The sequence below is a fragment of the Halyomorpha halys genome, unplaced genomic scaffold (genome assembly GCF_000696795.3).
Source record: "Halyomorpha halys isolate HHAL.00 unplaced genomic scaffold, Hhal_1.1 Scaffold912.1, whole genome shotgun sequence".
In the NCBI taxonomy this organism is placed as follows: domain Eukaryota; kingdom Metazoa; phylum Arthropoda; class Insecta; order Hemiptera; family Pentatomidae; genus Halyomorpha; species Halyomorpha halys.
In genome coordinates, this window is record NW_027110766.1 from 567,285 (window position 1) to 590,386 (window position 23,102).

A 23,102-nucleotide genomic window follows, 5' to 3' on the forward strand; every position below is an offset into this window, starting at 1 on the left:
AATTGATTTGGAATGTGCCCGATATTCCAATTGCAGCTCTATAGACCAAACGAATGATCTTTAGTGAATTTTTGGATTTATAGAAAACGGCAGTTTACATTTTACCTTTCTGAAAAAAATTGGAAACCGATTTCACTAAAAATAAAAAGTTAGTTTGGAATTTGACGTTACCCAATTATTTTGAAAATCGACTCAACTTGGACAATACAGATAAGATTTATTTGATCTATCAAACTGATTTTAGTCTAATTGCTGACCAAGTTTGATTTTCCATGACGTTAATTTCGATCATTTTTTAAATAATTTTATTTTTTGAAATGAGTCGTTTCTTCGCCAATTGCTAAAACCTGTGAGAGCTATCATTTCTTTTTTGGGACATCCTGCATATTTATTATTAACTGTAAATCTGTACAAAGAGAATTAAATATAAAATCTTTAGGCTATATATATAAGATAAATAAATTAAAAAATATAAAATTATGAAATCTTATAGTACTAAATGATTAGAGGAATTTCGTAAACGTATATATGTTAATTTGATTATAATCTGTTTTTATTTGGTAGTATTTCATTTTCTTTCACTTAAGGACATTAGTAATAGAGACAGAGACTAAATTAACACCAAATTTACAGAGATGTAAATAAATTGAATTGTAACAAAAGTAATTAATCGAAACAAATCAAACTTCAAGTTAAAGTAATCTAAAAATAAACATCTTAAAAACATTTATACGACTGAGGTTAATGGATTTTAGGCCAGAAGAGAAATCCAACATGCGATACACGGTGCAAAGCTGTGTTATGTACTGAAATGCACCCGAACAATACCGTTTACTTTCTACGGCTGAAAAATATGGTCAACAACTAGAAGTCCTAGTTTGGCTGTCGTGTGTTGTGAATGAAATCAAATGTGGGTAGGATTCTTTTGAGAAGGATATTTTCATTGACTTTTGAAAGGATATGAAGTAGTAAATATTATGTGTTATACTAAAATCTAAGGAATATGCCAATAACCCTTCCGAGAAGGGTTTTATTTATGAGACTAATGGGTCTTTTCTAAGTTTCATCCAAAATACCCGAAAAACAACTCAATAAATAGATCAATATATTGCCGGAAGAATAGTCATACATTCCGGTGGCGTAGATACGAGGTGGAGACTGAGTAGGTCCTAGACGAGAGATCTACTGATTACTTCAGCTCATTTACTGATTGTCAGTTTTACAGTAGAATGACGGCTCTTAAAGAATGAAAATAACTGTAATGTACTCGTTTGTTTTTGACAACAATTATAGACCTCTGTTAAGTTCTTTCTAAGTAATTAAAGAGCATAATCAAGTCAAGTAATTGCGTTACTTATTTCCAAAGTTTATAAGCGGAACAGTTACTGTTTCTTGAGGAACTTTTCTGAAGTTTCTTGAGAAATTAAGGCATGCCCTCTTTCTTCTTTGTTTTCTGTTTTGATGTTTCCTTCCTGGTTCTTTCCTGTTTCTTGAGGGAGAAGTTAATACAGAATAAGTCAAAGAAAAGCGCACTAGATAAGAGAAAAATAATGTAATCTGTAACAATATTTTAGCTTATTAGCTAATATAATGAAAAAAAAATCTAGTTATGGTAAACTAATCCGAGCTATCAAAGAGGGAAAGTAATGTAAATAAAGAGCACCTGGTAAGTTAAATAAAGAGCTCTTTAGCTTTAACGATGATGCGAAAACCGCGTGATTGAACTCACTAGTCTCTTCAGATAGCGTCTGGCGCCGAGGTTACATCACTGTTTCTGGGAGCATATTTTTCTAACATTATTGTAGATTTAAGTCGAGTTAGTAAAAGTAAATTTGAATGTAGGTAGAAATAAAAATTTGTTTATAATTTTTTATTCCAGACTGATACAAGTGCTCATGGTGCGATTAATTAGCGCTTTGCCATGCTCTAAATTAAAACTGAAAAGTTAAGTGACGGTGGAACATACGGTAATCTGAAATTTCACCACGTTGATCTTTGTTTGCATAAACATTAAGATAAGCTGCTAATTATTATCAGATTATGCCGTTTATCAATTAAATATATTTAATTCCTCTATGTATCGACCATATGTAACAAGGAACCTGTTAGGTCACATCAATCTCGTATTTCTCTAATTTAGTAAACTGTCACAATACAATGGATAATTGTTATCCTTTCTCGGGTAATACATTGCTATATTTGTTGTAGCTGGATTAGTTTAGCAGTACTTATTTTTATAGCTGTACAATTTGAATTATTTTATATTATATATTTTTTTTGTTGGAAATTTTAAAGTTAAATAGAGGAGCATTGAAGATAATGTTCTCATTTGTTCATTATTTATTTTTTTCTAGAACTTAATTTTCTTCTCTAATTAATCTTCTAATATTACTTTTTCTATTATGTTGTTCCGATTCCGATTAATTTGAAACTACTCTAATTGTTAGTCATCATACAGACAATATTTTTAAAATGATCAATGCTCCTTGAAATATGTTATATCTGAGAGATTAGTTTGTTGTCTTGTTGGTCTATCTTCTACATGGATATAGATCTTATAGTAGCCTAGTTTAATTTCTCAGCTAAATACTGTTAATTTCTTATTTGGTTATCAATTTCTTGTTTGGTTTTAAATATTTCTACAAATTGCTGTCAGAAGCTTTCTACTTTATGTATGATGGGTTTCTTATTTTATTAATACTTATTAAAAACCAAGTTTGTTCTAGCCTAAGCTCCTGACATGACAAACGCTGAACCGAAGTAACCAGTGTAACCAGACAGCTTGGAATGTCATTTGGTTTTCATTATAGAGTTTTTCAGATGGGGATATTAGTTCTGGATTGATTGTATTATGTTTTTACTTCATAATTTAAAAGGAGTTTAGGAGATCCTATCAAGATTTTAATGAGTTTAGTCGTCGATTCGGCCTCTGGCAGGTCGGAGCTATGATTAATGTGATATGAATGATAATTTTCCATGAATTGACAAACAGATTGTATCAGTTATCAGGAAATGATTAATATTGCGTTTAATCAAGATAGCTAACCCTCTCTCCCCTAGGAGCTTGCAACCTGACAGTACTAGCAGATAACTATATAACCTGGGTTATTCAGTTCATCATCATCATGCGATGTTCAGTAATCATGAATGAGAATAACTCCATAAGTTGTAAATATTTGATGACGTAAGCTACTTCAGTTGGAATTCCGATCGATCTTTCTTTAGAGCACACGCGCTTGGCACACAGTTTTCCTTAATACTCAGAAGCTCCAATACACAAATACATTTACAGTCTCATTAAAATTTGACATTAGAACCACAGTCTACCATCATAAGTAATTATAAAACCAACTTGCAGTTAGAACGTATGATGATATTAATGGTGAAATTATGTTTCTTCTTCTATTCGCAAATAACTGTGTTAATCTTCCATATATTTTTCAAAAACTTTTTTATTTACCTTCTCTCTACATTTATTGAAAAGTATATTCTTTTGCAATACAATTATGTTGAAGTTTCGGGGTCGTGTTTCTTTTCTCAAAACATAACCTCAGTATTCAGATAACCAACTATACCTAATATAAGATTATAAAATTCCTAACTCATTAAGTGTAACCATTATACTAAACCATTTACTTTACTCAGTTCAATGGTACGTTGTCAACAGAAAAAATATATATAACTCTATATTATTGATAACTGCAACTAAAAGCTGAACTTGTCAGGACGAAGTCACTACCGAAATACTCAATTAGGAATTTGTCTTCTTTAAGTTCATACCTGATGCTTATGATCAATTAACCGTTCTTCTTAATTACAATTTTCAAACTACCTGGGTAATTATATATAGTTATAACTAATTTTTATCTCTTATATATTAGGTGGATTTCGAAAGTGGGTTTTACCTTTATTTTTGGAGGATTATTAATAAATTCCACTAAATTACATGTACCCTTAGTTGTAAACCCATGACTTCCTGCACCACAGTATCTTTTAATAATACCCCACTTATTCCTGTCTGACAGATCTAGGACTACATCTGGACCAACGACTGACTTGGAATGCTCATTCAAGAGTATTACAACATTTACCAGACAAACGGTTTAAACTTCCAACTAATTACTAAAGATTCATTCATATGACTATAATAAGGCCTATTTGGACTAACGGAGTTGACCTTTTAGGGCTTCGTATGTAAACCATCGAATTCCTCTCATATCTAATACTCAGTCCAAAATCCATCGTAAAATCCTTAATGCTTCTTTCTTTGTCACAAATCAAATCATCCATCAGTAACTAAATGTTACATGTGTTTTGGGAACATTGGGCTAAAACCATATACAAATATTTCCCTGATAAACTTCCCAACCACCTAAATCCACTTGTTTCTAACCTGGTTCCTGGTAGTCTTCCTAGGTGTATGAAAAGATGTTCTCTCAAAATGTAAATGGGTAGATTCTCCACTAGTCTGTATCATGCTGTTGTATAACTAATATCAAATTTACTGGTTGTATATATTTTAATATAGTTTAAATATCAGTATATTAATTTAAAAAAAAAGATTTATTTTTCGTTTTTTAACCTCGTAATTGTCTGCAATCCATTTTAATCACAAGTACGGTATTTTGTTATTGATTCTTAACTAAAGGAAAAACAGTTTTGTTTATTGGAAGGGTCCATTGTTAGTTCTGAATATTTCCGTTTCGCTACTAGTCATACATTAAAATATACACCACCATTAAATTAGTTTTTTTAAGTTAACTGTAAATGTACGTATATCAGCGTAGTTTACTCACCTTGTTATTAGTTTTCTTAGCTATGGTCTATTTCGGTATTTAGAATACCTTTACTTATAAATTATGAAGTCAATTGACTTAATTGACGAAATTCATTTATTATTAGTTTATGGGGATCTTTTTTTTTTTTTTTTTTTTAAAAGGAACATTTTGAATCGATTACAATCCAGACTTTCTATTTGAATCTTCTGTGACTTCTAAACAGGTGAGCCTAACTCTAACATTATTCAGCAGAGCCCGACCAAAATGTCCATTGGATTGAATTGAATTGCAGGTCGATGCCGAGAACGGTCTCCTGGAACTTTATTTGAGGGTTCTATGTGTAACCTTTTCCTTTCTCCTCGTCTTGAGCTGTTTCCTATTTCTATCGCCTTTTTTAGGGTCCGCTAGATTTAGGATTCTTGATAGTAACTTTATTTATTATAATATATTTAGGTAACGGTTCAGATCTATTTTATCATATGTATTATGTATGATAAATAAACATTAACGAATATATTAAACGTAGTCTGAAAAAAATTGCTTATAATTGATTTTTTTTTTTCACAAATGACTCTTCTTAAAAGCAAATGGACAAACTGATATTGGGTATTAAAAATATCAAATTTATAAACTGGGAAGTTTTGAAACTTTGAATAAATTTCAATTAAAAAAACCTGCCCATTATTAAATATCAAAGATTATGTCTATTTTCAAGCCAATTCTGCACTTTAATTTAATTCTATAAATTTTAACAATCCATCTAATCATGATTTAGTCAATAATGAATTTAAATTGCAAATATCGTTTCTACTTACGATAAACATTTTCTGTTGTTTTTAACTGTTGTCTATAGAATAAGATTATTTTATTAATCTACATGAATGAACATTATTCAAACATCTGAATTTTTGAATATTATTCAAACTACTTCCATGGATTGGGTAAAAAAAAAAAATTAAATCTGTACCACCACAACCCAGGAAGTAATGTTACTAGACCAACGGTTGCGCAATGAGGGATTTTGTCAGAATCACGCTCGATTTTCAGATTTTTACCCTCTGTATGAGGCTGGTTGGATCCCGGACGGCAACAGAACCCACAAAGCTAACTCATGTTTGCAATGATACAGAAAATAATTATACGCCATAACAAGTAAGGGCATGGAATAGAGATCTACCTTTATGATTATAATGATTTTTTTTTATTTCCACCTTTGCCTCTTATTGTTGGTAAGTTGTAACCATACGCATTCAAATTTATAATATTGTAATATAATTAAATTTATGTATTTTCTGTCATTTTATATCAATGTAGTTTAGGTATGTCTAATATAATTACTGGTTAACTCTCTATTTTAAGCTAAAAGGTGATCTATTTTAAATTAAATGGTGATCCCCTTGATTTTGTCTACATTCACTTTAATGTTGTTATCTGTTTTTATCTCGTCATCCTAATCTTTTGACATGTTACTTGTTTTGTGACTTACTTGTTTTAGTTGTTTGGTACCTCTTACCAACAATGTATGGGTGTATGTAGATGGAAAACAGTATTAGTGACAAAGCTACTCCTTTGGAACTTCACAAGAATGAGATACCTGTTACGAACTCCTTTCATCAACCTCTACTACTATAAAATTATTCGCAGAATCGAATGCGGTAGCTCGGAGCATGCAGATCAATCAACCGCTGGCATACTACGGTGTGCGAGGCAGCATCAAAGGCCTTTGAGCAATCGATTCGTAGCAATGTCACGGTCGACTTGAAAGTGAAATTGCGATTCACAATTTCATTAAAGAAAGGGTTTTTGATAGATGTGCTTGATACAACCCTGATTGACAGAAATGTTTGATGTAATTGGGAGTGATTTTTTTCAAATATTTTGGCTTCTTAAGAGAGCAACCTATCGGACAGTAGCATAAATATGATTTGCTTTTATGTTTTAAGTGCTTTTAAGTTAATTAAATCATGTCTAATATACTTGATTTTTGACGTGTTTCATTATATTTGTGAGTTTCTAGAGGCAAACTCTGCTAAATTTATTATGCATAATATGTTTTTTCTTAACGAAATATTTTAGCAATGTTTGTTTAGTATTCGTAAAGAAACACATGATTTTTAATAAAGGTTTTCAAAGCCATTTATTGTTTTTGAACTCTGATGATTGTGTTTACACAAAAAATTGGCATGTGAGTCTACCAACACGACTCCTAACCGGAATCTCACTGTTTGCATGTTACTGCCGATTCGTTTCACTTCGTCACAAGAACAAAGTGAATGGTTGAGTAAATATTGATCTATTTCTGTATCGAAAAGCTGGTTAGTCTTTTGATTTATAAAATAATCACAATACTACACCGTCTTCATATTATTTTTTGTTTTCAATTTGACGAATTACAAATTTACTTTATGAAATTAAGTGACAGAATTTCGTAGATACCAGAGTTAATTCAAAACAATGATCAAGTCATAAAAATTAAAATTGAAGAAATAATTTTTCAGTAAATTATTCACAGGTTTTGTTATATTGTTTACGCACGAATTACTGATAGACGAAAGGAAAACAAAGAATTTTGGTGTTTAATCCCATCAATATATTTTGATTGACGGAAAATGTAAGTGGTGGCTTGTCGACCTTGACCATTGATATCGGGAAGTCACGAAGATCAAGAAATGATGATTGATGTCTGACGAGATTTGAAAATAACTATTCTCTTCTCTGCGATCCTCGGTAGATACTATACATGATTTCGAGGAATTATATATTATTTATTTTTATTCATTATATTTTTGAGTAAATTCTACTTCATTAGGAATTACTTGCTAGTTAATACTAATTTAAAAAACATCATTATAATGAATTTTTTTTTTGTTTTTCGTGAAAATTTGGGACTTGATTCGTGATATTTTATTACTTTAACCAATTTGTTCAATGAAAAAAAAAATGAAAATAAAAATATAACTTTTTCTTTCTATTCCAAATTAAAGAAAACATTTCTATTCTAATAATTAAAATCAATGGAAAAAAAACTAAACTAAAAAACATAGAAAACACCAGTGGTATAACCTAATTTGAAATGAAATGAAGTACCAAAGTAGTTAAATGATAAAAAATTTGATCAATATTTTCTTAAAATGATGAATTTTGACTTATTGTTAGTCACTTGTACCCCGTCGATTTGTAGTCAAATGATGTTTTACTGATAAAGTGATTGAGAAGGTTGTAATAGATATTGTACTACAAGACATTGAACAAAATTAGAATAAGTAAATAAGTGGATAAAAATAGGTTAATAGACTAAGATGTATTTTGATAAAGGCAGAATATTCTTAAACTTTTTAATGACATATTAGCTGTAATAAATTATAGTAAATAAGATATTATTGAGAATGGACGGAATGGACGATACGTAGGAGTTATAAGAAAATAAACATGCTGAGACTACATAGATATTTTTCATTATAATTGCTAAACAAAACAATCTCAAACAAGAAGTTACATTGAGTATAAATAAGATATTTTGTTAGAATGGTATAAAAATAAATGAATATGATATTTATTATTATCATATCAACGTATATAGTCCATTAAAATTTGTTATAAATAGTTATAAAAAGATGGTCGTTTTATCAGTCTTTGAACTTTTTTTTTGTTTCGTTTTTTTAATATCTTCGAAAGAATCGAGCGGCCGAAAATACATACGTTGCTTTCTGATAATAATTTTAATAATCCAATTTTTGAGACCATTGTAAAATTTTAATTTGTACTACTCTACATGCCTTTCAATTTTAAAATTAAATTTTAATTTTAAGTTGGTCATTGCTCAATAACAACGAAATGGTGAATTTTTCAATTAATATAGACAGAATAACGGTTGAATTAGAGATAAATTGTAGACATTTAAGAAAAAAACTGAATCCATCCATTGATACTCTTGCGACATTGAAATTTTGTTTGAAATTGGTTCTGATCCAGTTACTATTTTACACATATATTTTCAGTTTCGGTCACTATTATTGATTTTTATTCATGAATAAAACATATTATAAATCTATTATGAATATATAATGTTTATTTGTCAAGACTTCATCTAAAAATAAATTTACCCTGTCTGGTTTGTCACAAACTGCTGATGCGGTTCAAATTTTGTTTTATTAAAACGTTATATCTCAAAGCCTATACGACCTGGCAAACCTCTATTACAAATGCTACTATGTCAAACGTTACATCTAGCTACTAAGCAATAACTAACTTAAAATTTAAATGTTTTGAAAAAATCTAAAAATTGAAAAAGCTCTATCCAAAGAAGTATTACTCTACAAGTTTCGCATTGGTCTCAAAAATAAGATAATTGAAGTTACTGAAAGAAAGCCACACCATATTTTCTGCCACGATAACTTTAGGGATATTTGGCAAAATCAAGGATATGTCAAAAAATTTAGCGGTTTTTAAAGCCGGCGGTGGCTTACGGTAGTAGGAGGAATTAGAAAACTTTTTCGAAATTGAACTAATTCAGATGACATAATTAAAAATAAAAGGAGATATAAGACACCTTAAGGTTTGTAACAATTGAAGAATGTTTTGATCACTAGTAATTTTTAAGATCCAGTATAAAGAGTATTTTTTTTTTGTTTTGTATTAAAATGATTGATTTTAATAAGATTGCTATACTCATTTTCTTTTTTTTCTGTAGACAGAAATTAATAATTTTTCATTGTCAAATATTACATCTTTATACTCATCTATATAACTAAAAGGTTTTTAATGTTACTCATCAATATAACATTCTTATCCACTATATCATTTATTTATTACTCACATTTATATGTATAAATAATATGTTATCAATCTACTACTGTCCATAGTTATTAAACAAATAATTTATATTTCCAAATTTTTAGTCTATTATTTATTTTATTTTATTTATATATTTACTTATTTTTATAATTTTTTTTCTCTCTGAATGATGGTGGTTGTATTTTTGTTTTTATAGCCCCGATGAAGACCTGAAAATCAGTACGAAACGTCGGCACAAATAAATAATTCGTTTTTTCTGCTGACCGCACTCTCCCCCTCCCCCCCGACCATCTTCTCCTCTTATATATCTACGGTCAACTATCTTCACATCATTGTCAGATATTACAATTTACCATATTAACGATAAGAGCTAGTAGAGATAATAGAGACATATTTAACCATTAACATATAATCATGTTAAAAATATATTTTGTTCCAGTGACTTATTTTCATAATTATAATACGGTAAACAGAATTATTCTGAATGTTTTGGAATTAATTCGATGCTTTTAGTTTTACTAATATTGTACATAAGGTTATTGGAAACATTTATAAGATTCTATTTTTTAAATTATCACTTATATAGATGAAAGAGTTGTTCTGTACTATAAAAATTTTAATAGTCTATTGAATCTTGTTTTATTTTTTCTTTGTTACCTCTTTTATCTTTTTTTTATTGAGCATATATATTTTTTCTTTGTCGTTCTTAATGTATGTTTTTCTTTCATACTTCGATATTAATATTCAAATCAAAATTTACTAAATCATTGTTACATAGTATATTATCATCGTAATATAATATGTCAATTTATAGTATGGAGTCTGTAAGATGTATAAATACGCAACCCTCTCATAGGATACCAATAGAAGGGAAAATAAATTTAAAAAAAAACAAATACATAATCACGGATGTTTTGTAAATTTAGCACAGAACAGAAATGAAACATTTGTTAAATAACCCTGTACAAAATACACATATATGTGTATTGTTATCATTTTATTTTTATTTTTTTCTTCTTCTTTCTGTATTTATGGAATGAATGAATGCTTAAAACTCTTATACATATTGCCCTCGAATGCAGCAGCTTTTATTAAGGCAATGCCTATGGTCTTCTATTTAAATTTGAAAAAAATTCCAAACAAAGGAATTACGCTATCACCAAGGCGTATCAAAGGCCCCTCAGTAATCGAATTAAACCTCGATAAGACCATTTGGCAAGGTTACATTAAGGCAGCATGATGTAATTATTATGTCGATACATTGTTCATGTTGACAGAATCGACCGAGAAGTGATCAATTATGCTCAGTTGTGAATGTATCATCTAAAAATGGAAGCAATCAATGGGAGACAGTCAGCTGGAGCTTTACTCTGTCGTTATTGTTCAAGTCACATATCGCTGCTCTTCAAACAACGGCTAACTTTCAATTCCCTTATGAATCCAAAGTTATACAACCATCACCATCGAACCATACATTCACGTTATTTTCTTGGTTATACTCAATTATTTTTTATATATTTATACTTGTTATAACGTTAATTAATCGAGAAAACAAATAAGAATAATACGTTTTATCATTCCAATTTTTTTTTAGCAGGACGGCTTTTCATTAATTTGCTGGTTATGCAAAATATATTTTTAAAATAATAAAGAATAAAAGCGAAGCGAGGTACTTAGTAAGTACAATGGTGTCTGGTACAATCTTCTCACTGTTTATAGTTATCAGTTAATTTAGTCATTACCTTGTTATTTCTGATATATTCATAAAAATAAATAGATGAGGGGAGAAGGCGATCAAAAAAAGGAACTCTAACGGTATAAAGATATTTGTAATGAACTAACGATACGCTTCACTTTGCAGGGTTTCATTAGGGCTAGAAACAAGACACGAAAATTTTAATAGATTTTTAAAAATTATACAGTGGTTAAAACATTATTATTATTTTACATTATTTTACATATATATTACATTAATATTATTTTTATTATTGCTATAATAAAATTAAGGAACATTCTAGCAAAAGTAAAAAAAACCTTCTTTGAAAATTGTTTAAAAAAATTATGATTGACATTGTTGCTTTGTAACATCTGTTTGAAGCAAGAAAATTTAAGTTTTAAAATAAACTCAATAGTTTCTAGATGTAAAGTTTTAATTTATCGAATAAATAATTTTTTTTTTATGGATATAATAACTTAAGATAAAATGCTCAATTGGAAAATTCCAAACAACCATTTAGCCTTGAGACTCTAAAATACCAGCAACGAACTCACCAGTCGACTTTTCACAAATTCAAGTATCATCGAGGAAGAAACCACAATATAACATACAAAACAGATAAATTCCTTTTAACATAGTCATATTATCCTTATGTAGCTTAGCTAAATAAAGTAATTTATCTTCAATATTAAGTAAATAAAAAAAAATACTAGTTAAACAAAATAAATAATGATACAAAAGTTAATCTCTATATTTAAAAGGTGAAATCAAACTATAAAATATGAATATTGATAATATATAATTATATTAAAATTATGATAAGATATGACAAAATATAAAGAACTTACCTGTCTTTGTTAGTTATAGTGGTGTTATTAACAAGTCAGAGGCACCTCTTCTCTGCCGACTCTCGTCGTGGCAAAGTTATTTTGTTCCGTAAGAATGAACAATAAGCGTTCGCTATTGTATCTGAAATATTGTATTTCAAAATGTAATTCAACTCATCAAGTTCAGATGAAACTGAACCACATGAACTATATCGTCTCCTGAAGGCATAGTCTCTTGAAGACACAATTACTGCTTTTGTGAGTCCTTGATACAAAGATGATGAAGCACTTAGCCTAATTGTATTGAGTACAATTTATTTATTTTATAAATGACTCTACTCTTGGAAAGTCATTAGCATGATAGGCAGGATTTTGGGTGTAATTATTGCTCACATTAAACATAAATAATAATAAGACTGCACTATCGCACTGATCAGTAGATAAAACGAGAATAACTAAGAAGTGCGCGACTGCCTTTTGAATAGGGGTCTATGAAAGCTGTAGATATGCATATTGAAGATGATGATTATGGATGTGATAGTATAAAGCATATATAGAAGTAATTTGACTTACTCATGTTTCTTTTTCTTCTTCTCCTCTTTTCTTCTTTTTCTTCGTACCCCCTCTATTTCCTCTCTCCTCGATTGCCGCGGGCACAATCCCGAATATCTAAACTCACTCAAGGTTTTTTACCGAATGAGAATAAAGAAAAGAATACCTACTCATACAAAAAATGGTTTTCTCACTCTTCTAGTGTCCTCCACACAGAGGGAGTTAGAGGAGGCAACTTTATACTGCTGGGCACAGAGAGCGCTAGTATTTCCTACATTATGTGGTCCCCCATTCAGACTTTCGGTTTACCCGAAACAAAAACTTAAACTCTACTGCGCCAAATATATTAACGCCTATTGTTTCCTTTATAAATAGAAGAAAAATGTCACAATTACACTGATCCAATTTTTTTTTCAACTGACCTGAAGCCTACCATAAAGTTAGCTAGTTTTTTCATAATAGCGGTACAACTGAAAAAAAAAATTGATTTTATTTAGAATTCTATGGATTTCAAAGATAGTTCCGTAGATCGCGGTCGTCCGACAGACGTTTCTAAAACTATTAGAGTGATTACAAAGGTTACCCCTAACCTAGAATATTTCAGTTTATTGTACAGTCTATGAAATAAGTCGCACTCTAAATTTAAAAAACACTTTTTTCTGTCAGATGTGGATTATTTCATGCATGAAAAAACAATAAAATTAAATATTAGTCTGCATTGACAACTACATTTTGTCAGCAAATATGTGATATAGTGGTTACTGTCCTGATGACTAAATTGGTGAAACGTCGACTGGTGAGTTGATTCTTTGCATTTAAGTGAGAAAACGTTTTTTGGTTGGAATCTTCTAATTTGATTCTAAAATATACGTTTCTTTTATAAAATGATTTACAATATGATGGTAGTCTGTTGTCTATAAAAATATAATATTTATGTAAGAGAAAAAAAAATATGCATAGAAACTGTAAATTTATTACTTTTAGCCTATAAAAGTATGCTTGAAGAGAGGCATCCAGAATTTGAGAGTTGTTCTTGACAGGATGAGTATGCTAATGAAGGAGGTCCTTACTCCTGAGGAACAATGCAGCCTGTCCTTGGTCATAAATCGTCTCAAGTTAATTAATTTCAGGCCAATGTTTCTTCACCAACCGCTAGCTAATGGCTTCCACGGATCGTTTATGAAACCTCAACCAAAACGTGTTAAGAACCTTTTACCGGAGTTGTAATTAATCATTACTCGCATTTAAATAATCTCATAACTCGAGCCTCCAATGAAATATGCAATGAATTAATCTTATATGTCGAAACATTTATGAAGAATGTGATAAAGTAAAGAACGGATTTAGTACACTGTGTTATTAACATTGCGGATGTATAATATGATATGTGCTATGTAATTGATTCTACATTTTGAATTTGTATATATTATGTGTTTTGGTACATTGAACTATTAACAGTGTCTTATATATCCGCCGTCCCCGGTCTTCTGCTTTTCTCAAAAAATGAAGGGATAATATATTTTTAGAATTAGGCATCAATGTCAAAGGTTATTTTACAATGATCCTCCGAACTCACCATAAATATCCGTCGTTTTATTACATCAAAATGGCAGTCGATTAAATGTTTCAAAGAGAATGTCCATATCTCGGCTATTTATGACGATAGAGGACAAATATTTTGTTCTATAAGAGTTTTGAAATCAGTATTCCCAAGCCTTGATTGTAATAAAAAAATTATGAATATGAACGGAAAGACCGATTTTGTTACACATTTTCAATAGATCGCAGCACCAACAGTACTTAAACGAATATGACGAAACTTAGCTAAAGTATTCGGCTAAAGCCCTTTTATATTTTGAATAAATTCCCAAGGAAGAGCAGGAAAAGGGCATTTTATGATGTTATTTATATGTACACATGAAAGTTAATTACATTCCATACTAAACAAAAAAATCATCGAAATCGAATCCGTTATTAGCATATTGAACTTTTTACTGATTTTGAAAAATTTCTCAGATTGTCATGAAAACTCGTTCATTAGTTTTTACTTTTTCGAATGATCGAAAAACCATACTACCCCTGCAACCTTCCAATTAATTAAAATGTTTATGAAGCTAAAATTAAAACAAAAAAGGGGAAAATTATATATTGGTCCCACATAAGCAAAAATACTAAATAATGTTCCCAACCAATGGGCCGCTGGAAAGCTTCGGCAGCACATACATGTATTTTCTTAGAATTATTAAACTATATACATAAATTATTGACCGTATTTTTCTGAATATGTAGGAGTTTTTCGGTTGAAAAGGAACCAAAAATGGTAAACAACTACCTATTTGCCTACGTTTCACCCCACTTTGCAGAGGAATGAATGTTCTACCCTAATGAATGGTCCTGTTTTAAACTAGTGAACGAGTCACTCCTACATATTTTTAAAACTGCTTCATTATTACTTCAACTGATGTTTTAGTGTTAACTGGATAGTTTTAATAAGTAAATAAGTTATGAAAGTTTGTCAGAACGCATTTCTAAACGACCTAATTATCAAATATTTACAAAGGGGTACTCACCTTAGGACGAAGTCAGAAGTGGAGATGGGTCGCGAGTGGCTTAATGTCTAAATGGGCAGCTTATTTCTTTAAGTTGGAAACTTCTGATCTACTCCCATGTCACAAACCGATTACCGAAATGCAACCACTATAGTGCACAATGGAAGATTCGAGGCTTCTGCGCTCTTCAGGAATGGGTCAAGAGTTATATTTACTGAGACTTATGTCTATCTTTATATATACAAATAGATTAAGTAGTTGCATTTCTGTCTGGTATTCTTTTTTTTTTTTATCATATTTTTTATGACTATGCGAAAAAAGAAATAAATAAATCTTAATATGTCCTGGAAAGGAAAAATTTTATATCAGAATATGTAGAGTCTAATTAATGGAATACCTTAGGGACTTCGTCGTCCTTCTTCCTAGACATGTGTCCTCTGAAAGTCGCTTGGATCTTAGTGGCAGCGTGCACCATTTCTAAAATAAACATATTTTCATTATTGTATTTACTGTTAGAATACATATTATTAGTTAGTATTTAGTAGAATAGAGTAGTAGTATAACAGTATAATATAATATAATAAATATACAATAATATCGCATTTATATAAATAATATTTACATGGATGCGATATGTATATTCAGTGGATATAATACATTTTAAATTGCTTGATTTCAATTTTTTAAAAGCATTTTTTATCATATAAGATTGTTTGCCATGTTATGTTCCTGGGTTTGAAATTTCGAAATGAAACTAGCTCATCGCGAATGAAGATGATTTTTATAGAGAAGTCGACTTCGTAATCTTTTTCATGCAGAGCACTTTATGCAACTGGAAAGAGATATTTTATCTGAAAAATGTCCTTGGAAAATAAACTTTTAAATCTATGGAATAAGACTGATTTTTTCGATACAATGAGTCATGAAGTCCTCTAAATTTGAAACATTTTTTTAAAAATTATTGTGTCAATTGGTTGAGAAACTTTGCAGAAAATCGATAAAAATAAAAACCAAAATCAATTTCTCCTAGGAATCCGACGTCATAATTTAAATATACTTGACCTAAAAATAAATGTTTTCCACGTTGACAACGCCTCAATAAATTCTTCATTTATGATTACGGGCACTTACGATAAATCTACCTCTCAAACAACGTTTTACAATTATTTAATTTCCCATACTGTTCGAGCGCTAATCATCTAGAATTATTATGTGGGTTTTGATTCGTATCACGAAAATCACATCAGTAAAATCGCCATAAAATAAAGTCTTTGAATCTTTTATTGAAATAAACGTTTCCTTTGAGAAGTTCAAAAGATCGCTGACGAAGAAATGGAAGAGATTACAAAGTCAACTTCAATATCGAAAGAAATTTCATTGGCAATAATCAAAGGATTTTCAATCGAATCTTACACAACATGTATTAGCTCTTATTCTACATTAGTCATAAAAAATCAAGGATAATAATGGAATTATATTTTATGTATTGATGTTCATAGATTTTAAACTGGAATGAAATTAGTATGGCATATAAAAGATTATGTATACATTTGAGGATGTCTATAAAGATATAATATTTCTGATACTAATAGCTTTAAAAAAATTAATATGCTTCATTGCAGCTCTTAGAGTAAGAGCAAAAAGTGAAACTGATTTCAAATCTTATTTGAGCCGTTGAGAGTAAAAGAAGTGTAAGTCCAACCTTAAGTTTCGGTGTATTCGAAACCATAGAGGTTCTATAAAATTTTTTGTGAGAAGTAACAGCATTTTCTGTTATAAAGAGTCAGTTTCAAGCATTTGAATTTATTAGACTCATTAATTAATTAAATATTAATTATTATTTTCATTTCTTCTTCTACTTATTTTTTTTAATGATAATTAATTTTTTAATAGAAGAAAATGATTTATACCACTTACGCTCTCACCGGCTCATTCCAGCTATGAAGGCGAGAGATAAAACGGCGCTATTAGCGATCGTTCTTACAATACAGTTATGTCTTGCTGGTTTAACATAAACACTGAAGCTTAGGCGTTATTCCCCTGCTTGCTGTAATACTGATTAAGTACCTAGCAGCTTTAGCTGTATTTTGTTGCTTTAACTCACAATAAGACCTATTGTAGTCTAAGGGTTAAGATTTGCCTTGTAAACTAATCTGTACCTCATATAAATTATATGACGAAAGCCGTTTCGAATAGCTTTCTGTGAAAATTATTTCAGATTTTCATATGGGAAGCAAATATTATTATTGAAGAAGAAGAGGTATAACAACTGAGAAAAATAAATTAATAAAACTGGATAATAATGTTTGGTCAATAAGAAAAGGGGAGTTACAATTACAATTAAAAAAATAATATATTCAAAAGTTAAAAAAAAAAATGTCAATTGTGGACTAGTAATACCTTACGTTGTTTCAATGATTTGCCAATTAGTACTAAAGCAAATAATGTGTAGCTTAAATGTGTAAATTAAACTATTATAGTTTTGGAAAACTTTTATTATAAAAAAAAGATAAATGAACGTCAGTCATTTCCATTCTACACGGCCAATTGAATTATATTTTGATAAAAAAAATCTTTAGCCTTGATATGTAGTTGAATTATTATTAAATTTCGCTTAATGTATAACCTTAAATGGAACTTCAAAATTCGTTTTTCTTTAAACTGGGATGCATAGTCTTGGTTTTGCCTTTCGAATGATACAAAAATGATTAAAAGAAATGAATGGGTTTAAGTTTAAAGTTAAATATTGAAGATGAATCCTAGATAATTGCACTGAACATAATGGTGGATGAGAAACACAAAATACATTACTATATGTATTACGAGTATTTAATTACTTCTTAGTATTACTTCTTTTAAGTATAGCAAAGCTTCAAGCTATCATTAATCATTATTCATTAAGCCTTAGGAATCGCTGCATATACTAAATTTCTATTACTAAAATATAAAATTATTCATAAAATAATTATTGTGAATTAATAATAGTATAATATAAGAAACCTTTGTCGTCGGCGCTGAACTCAGCCTCTAGCTGTTCCTTAGTTGGTTCTCCTGATGCCATTTGTTTGCGGACCCTGTGACCTCTGAAAACTGCTTGAATCTTCGTTACTGCTTCTTCTACCTCTGCCTGATCCTCACCTTCCTCTACAAAATAAGTTATCGAGATCAAAACACACAAATTTCGAATTAATTAAAATTTCTTATGCGTTATTTGCAACTAAAATTATTTTTATTTTAATCGTATCATGACAAATATAACATCATTACGAACTTGATCATAGTATAATTACAAAAGTAGTTTTTAAAAGTACCAAACAAGTCAGTAAAATAATTTCGAATGATTGGATTTTTTTTGTTGTATGAGCTATATCATCAGTATACGATTACTTAAGTTTACTATAGTAGTTTTAAAATAACATTCAGTATTTTTTTTAAACTAATTTAAAATATCACAGACGTAATTACAAAAAAGAATTTATTTATCCTTTCTCAAGTTATGGCATCTTAATAGCGATTAACGAAAAACTCGACAATATAATTGTTATACTATTATTTTTCTCTTCATATTTAGAAGCACACCTACCAAATAGGAGATTGACAAACAGCAGATTGCCAGACTTGAACCAATGACATGTAAGACATAAATAACAGCATCCAGTAGAAGCTCTTCTATGACTTTTCTGCTTTGCGTTGCTTCATGTTAGTAGGTTTCCGTTTAGGTATGAGAGTCGTGTGCATTAGTCCTATGAACCTGTCCCAGTAGTTCTCCCTAGGTTACTGTTAGTGTGTTGGTACTTTGTGTGTATGTTTTATATAATTGAATTCCATGTATGGATCCGTGAAGCACACAGGCTTCGTTTTGGTCTCACTGAACATATGTCTTAGACCTATTGAACGGTTTTATACTATTAAAATTAAAAAAAAAAAAATCAAAACAACATACCATAGTTTTTAGGATTCCTATGTTATTCAATGTTCACTCATTGCTTTGAATACTTTTTTTAAATTTATCTATAATTTTTTCTGTTATTTTTTTTAATCTTGTTTTAAGTTATCCATGCATGTTCCCGTCTCGTACACTACTATTGTTAAGGAATTATACTGACATCATGATTGTTTAGAATCACTGACCGTAACTGTTATGTTCCAGAAACAATGGAGATTATGTGAAATACAAGTGAAGCATTAAATCACAAAGAGGCTTTGAGTGCTCAAATACATCAAGTAGAACGAATCGGTAATATTAAAACCGGACGGGGTAACTCTCTGAGGCAATAAACGCATTAGAAGTAGAGAAAGCAATATTTATTATCGACCAATGCCTACCTTACTGCAATATTTATAATTTGATGGGGCGCACCACTTTTCCAATATTGGTCTTGGGGTAAGAAGTACACGGATAACTATCTATCGCTTATAACTCAGGATATTGCCTGACCTTATTCAATTTTAATAAATAGTCAGTATCTATAACATTATTTAAATGTTGTATTGTTTATTACATCAAATATGTTTATATCAAAAAAAAATTATTATATACCAAAATCATACAAATTTATGATTGGTGTACTAGACTAAAAAATATATAATTTCTACATTTTTTCTAGGTGATTTATGATATCTAGCCTTCTTACTTCAATAATTAATTTTTATTAATTTTGTACTAATAAAGTATTCCTTTGAACGTTTTGGGTTGTCCATACGTCTTATGGTATTAATTAAAAATAGTTACATTTTAAGTTATATTATCTTGATAAAATTTTTATCTTCCTTTTTTACTATTGATGATTTTTCATTATTTTCTAATCTTGCGTTTTTCTTTTTCTTAAATAATTTTTACAGTAATACCCTTAAATAGTTATTTAAAAGTCACTTTTTTTGTGATTTTTAATCGAAATTTTTTCATATTTTATAACTCTAACGTAACAGATTGCTTGATATGTGACAACTTTTTTGACAAAATCCATAAACCTCCACTTTATATTATAAATTTTTCACATTTTTTCAAAAAAGTTGTTAACAATTTCGATTAAACTCGACATATAGTCAAGTAGTCTTTAATATCAGCTAGACCTTATCCTCATTGAAATAGATTTACAGAACCTAAAGGCCGAATTTTCGAAAAAATCTTTTTCTAAAGTTTCTATAATTTTGATTGTTTGAAATAATTAACTATTTCACATTTACGTTAGTAATTATATATAGGCTAATAAAAACTATAATAGGGTTTGATTATTGACTTAAGAAGATATAAGGAAAACTATTTCTTCTATGTTGAAAACTAATTTCCGTAAATGAGAGTAGCAATATAGAAAAAAATAGTATACAATAAGTCTTTATTGTATACTGTTATAAAGCCAAATATTTTAGAAAAAATAATTTTTAATATTGAAAGTCGTAGGAGGTTATAGGGAGTGACGACAAACACATAAGTTCTATATCTATTGTAAACAAATAATTAGTTCATTAATTTCACTTATCCTATGTATGAGCCTTTTAGTTGACAGGATCATTTACTTCGTAAAATTGTTCTTAATATATCAGTATAGATTCTATATCAATTTAGCACTATATAAATAGATAAGAGAAGTAATATACTTTTATATTATCATATTTTGTTTATTATTGTATTTTTACCATAATTTGTAAAAAGAAAAATGTTGCAACAAGAAATATTACTAAAGGTACACTTCTGAAAACTATTGAAATTGTCAACTGAAGGCTCATTAAAAAAATGGTACGGAGGAATATTGCCACAGTGAAAAGTATATAAACAAAGTAAGAGAATGTTTTGATGCGTAAGGTGCATGCAAACGCTTCAACTACTTCTGATTTTTTAGAAATATATTTTATGAATGGTATCTGTATGATGTAGTCTTTTGTATATTTTTCATATAATAATAAAAGTATTATAAATAGTCTTCAAATGAAAAAGTACCTAATAAAATATAATATAACGTTTTATACTATAACATTTGGTTATACTATAACATTTGTTATTTTTTAAGGTGTTGGTTTTTTAGGCTTAGAAACAATAAAGCCGTGTGATTTTTTCAATAATTTAATTACAATATTCAAATATTTATTTTCTTAATTAAAAATATTTGAAAAATGTATCTAAAGTACCTTAAAAACCTTTGTTATATATTCGATATTAGTATCTGTGTTAATGGTGGCGATTTCATCATTAGAAACTCTTGTAACTAAAAATAATTTTTGAAATCAATGCCATCGCTGACTGGACTATCTTTAATTATTAGCTTCTTTAATAAATTACAGAATTACTTGTTCATTAACATTTATCAGTTCACTACATACTAATGACCTCTTTACCATTTAATGTGAGGCTAATGACTACAGTGCTGTACAGCGGCCATTGGAATGAATTCTCCATCACTTGTCACTAAATTATTAATCTTGAGTGAAGATGTGCCAAACAGAACATTGATTTTTATATATTCTTATTTAATACCAGGTAAACCTGGTAGACATTACGTGGTTAATGTGTCATTTAACTTTTTTTTATTATTTAACTATTGATTATGTGGGGGAGTATAGCCTCGTACAAAAGACATCCCTAACTATTTACAACGTATAAATAGTGAACAATTGTGAATAATAACGATGAATTATAAAAAATAAAATAAATAAATAAAAATAATAGTTCTCAAGAAGAGAGAGAGAGAAAAAAAGAAAAGAAAAGTTAATAACAAAAAGAATGGCATTTATAGATTTAATAAAATAAATATCTGACTTATAATGAGAAAAAAGTTAAGAATGAAGAAAAAAAAAATAAAATAGTAATAATGACAATAGTAGAATAGATAAATATAGCATTCATAACAGGAGGTTATGAAGTAGCCTGGGTTTTAGTATTCGAGATGAGGTTGGATTTCTCAAGTTGTAATTTACTGCTCCTTTGACTGCCGGTAACTGAGAGTGAAATTTTATGAGCCGGTTTTTGATGAAGTCTATCAATTCCATTTGTAATTCCATATGCAGTTGGATATTTCTTACAAACCAAGGAGTATCTAATGCGTTTCTTAGAACTTTATTTTGTAATGATCGAAATAGAATATTGGTTAGTATATATTTAAAAAAAATTTAATTATCATAATTCAAATGAGTTATTACACTCAGAAGGTATTCTTCTGTCTTTGTTCACTTAGAAAATTTTTAAAACATTATTATTAATAAAATATATTCTATTACAAGTTTTTAAATTGTATTTGAGTAATATTGTATGGTTAGTTTTTCTGCAAGAAAAATATATTTTTTATTTTTATGGATTCTTTAATCAATAATGTATTAATGAATATAAAATCATGTATCAGTCGGGAAATGCAGCTGTCAGTAATGGTGATTTTTCATTATCCGACACGAAATAGCACTTAACAGGTAAATACTTTTTAATGTATTTAATATGAATTACGTACGTATAGTACGTATGTTATATAGTGAACTTGCTCTTATATAGAATAAAAAATATTTGTTTTGCACATGAAATGTCGGATAATTTAACAATCTCTAGTAATCTTACTTATTCGGACCTGATAGCTAAGCCCGTTGGGAGAGAGGACCAAAGTGATTGATCTAGAAGGTTTCGATTCCTATCTGAGTTAGTCAATATTTATTTTGCGCATGCCTTGAGAAATGAATCTTGACATTTTCAATCTGGTGTTATATAAGTCCTCAATTTATATTAATTATATACTTTTAATGTAAATTTTTACCTAATTATAAAAAAAACAAAGAAAGTATCAATATTAAAACCGATTTATACAATAACAAAAAGCTGCAACACCAATTATCAAACATTAGAGATAAAATATCTAAATTGGAAAACCAAAATGCAATATACAGATTTGAATGAAATAATATATCA

General features: G+C 29.1%; 1 protein-coding gene across 1 annotated transcript in view; it reads right to left on the reverse strand.

Annotated features, from left to right (window-relative positions):
- The window catches only part of LOC106687080 (probable inactive protein kinase DDB_G0270444), a gene marked incomplete at its 5' end in the record, with an annotated part of 30,903 nt that extends 12,542 nt beyond the window's left edge, over nt 1-18,361 (reverse strand). Inside the window, 2 exon segments of the mRNA XM_014430761.3 lie at nt 15,615-15,694; nt 18,218-18,361. Coding sequence (XP_014286247.3) covers nt 15,615-15,694; nt 18,218-18,361 — 224 coding nt within the window.
- Nucleotides 18,362-23,102: the final 4,741 nt, after the last annotated feature.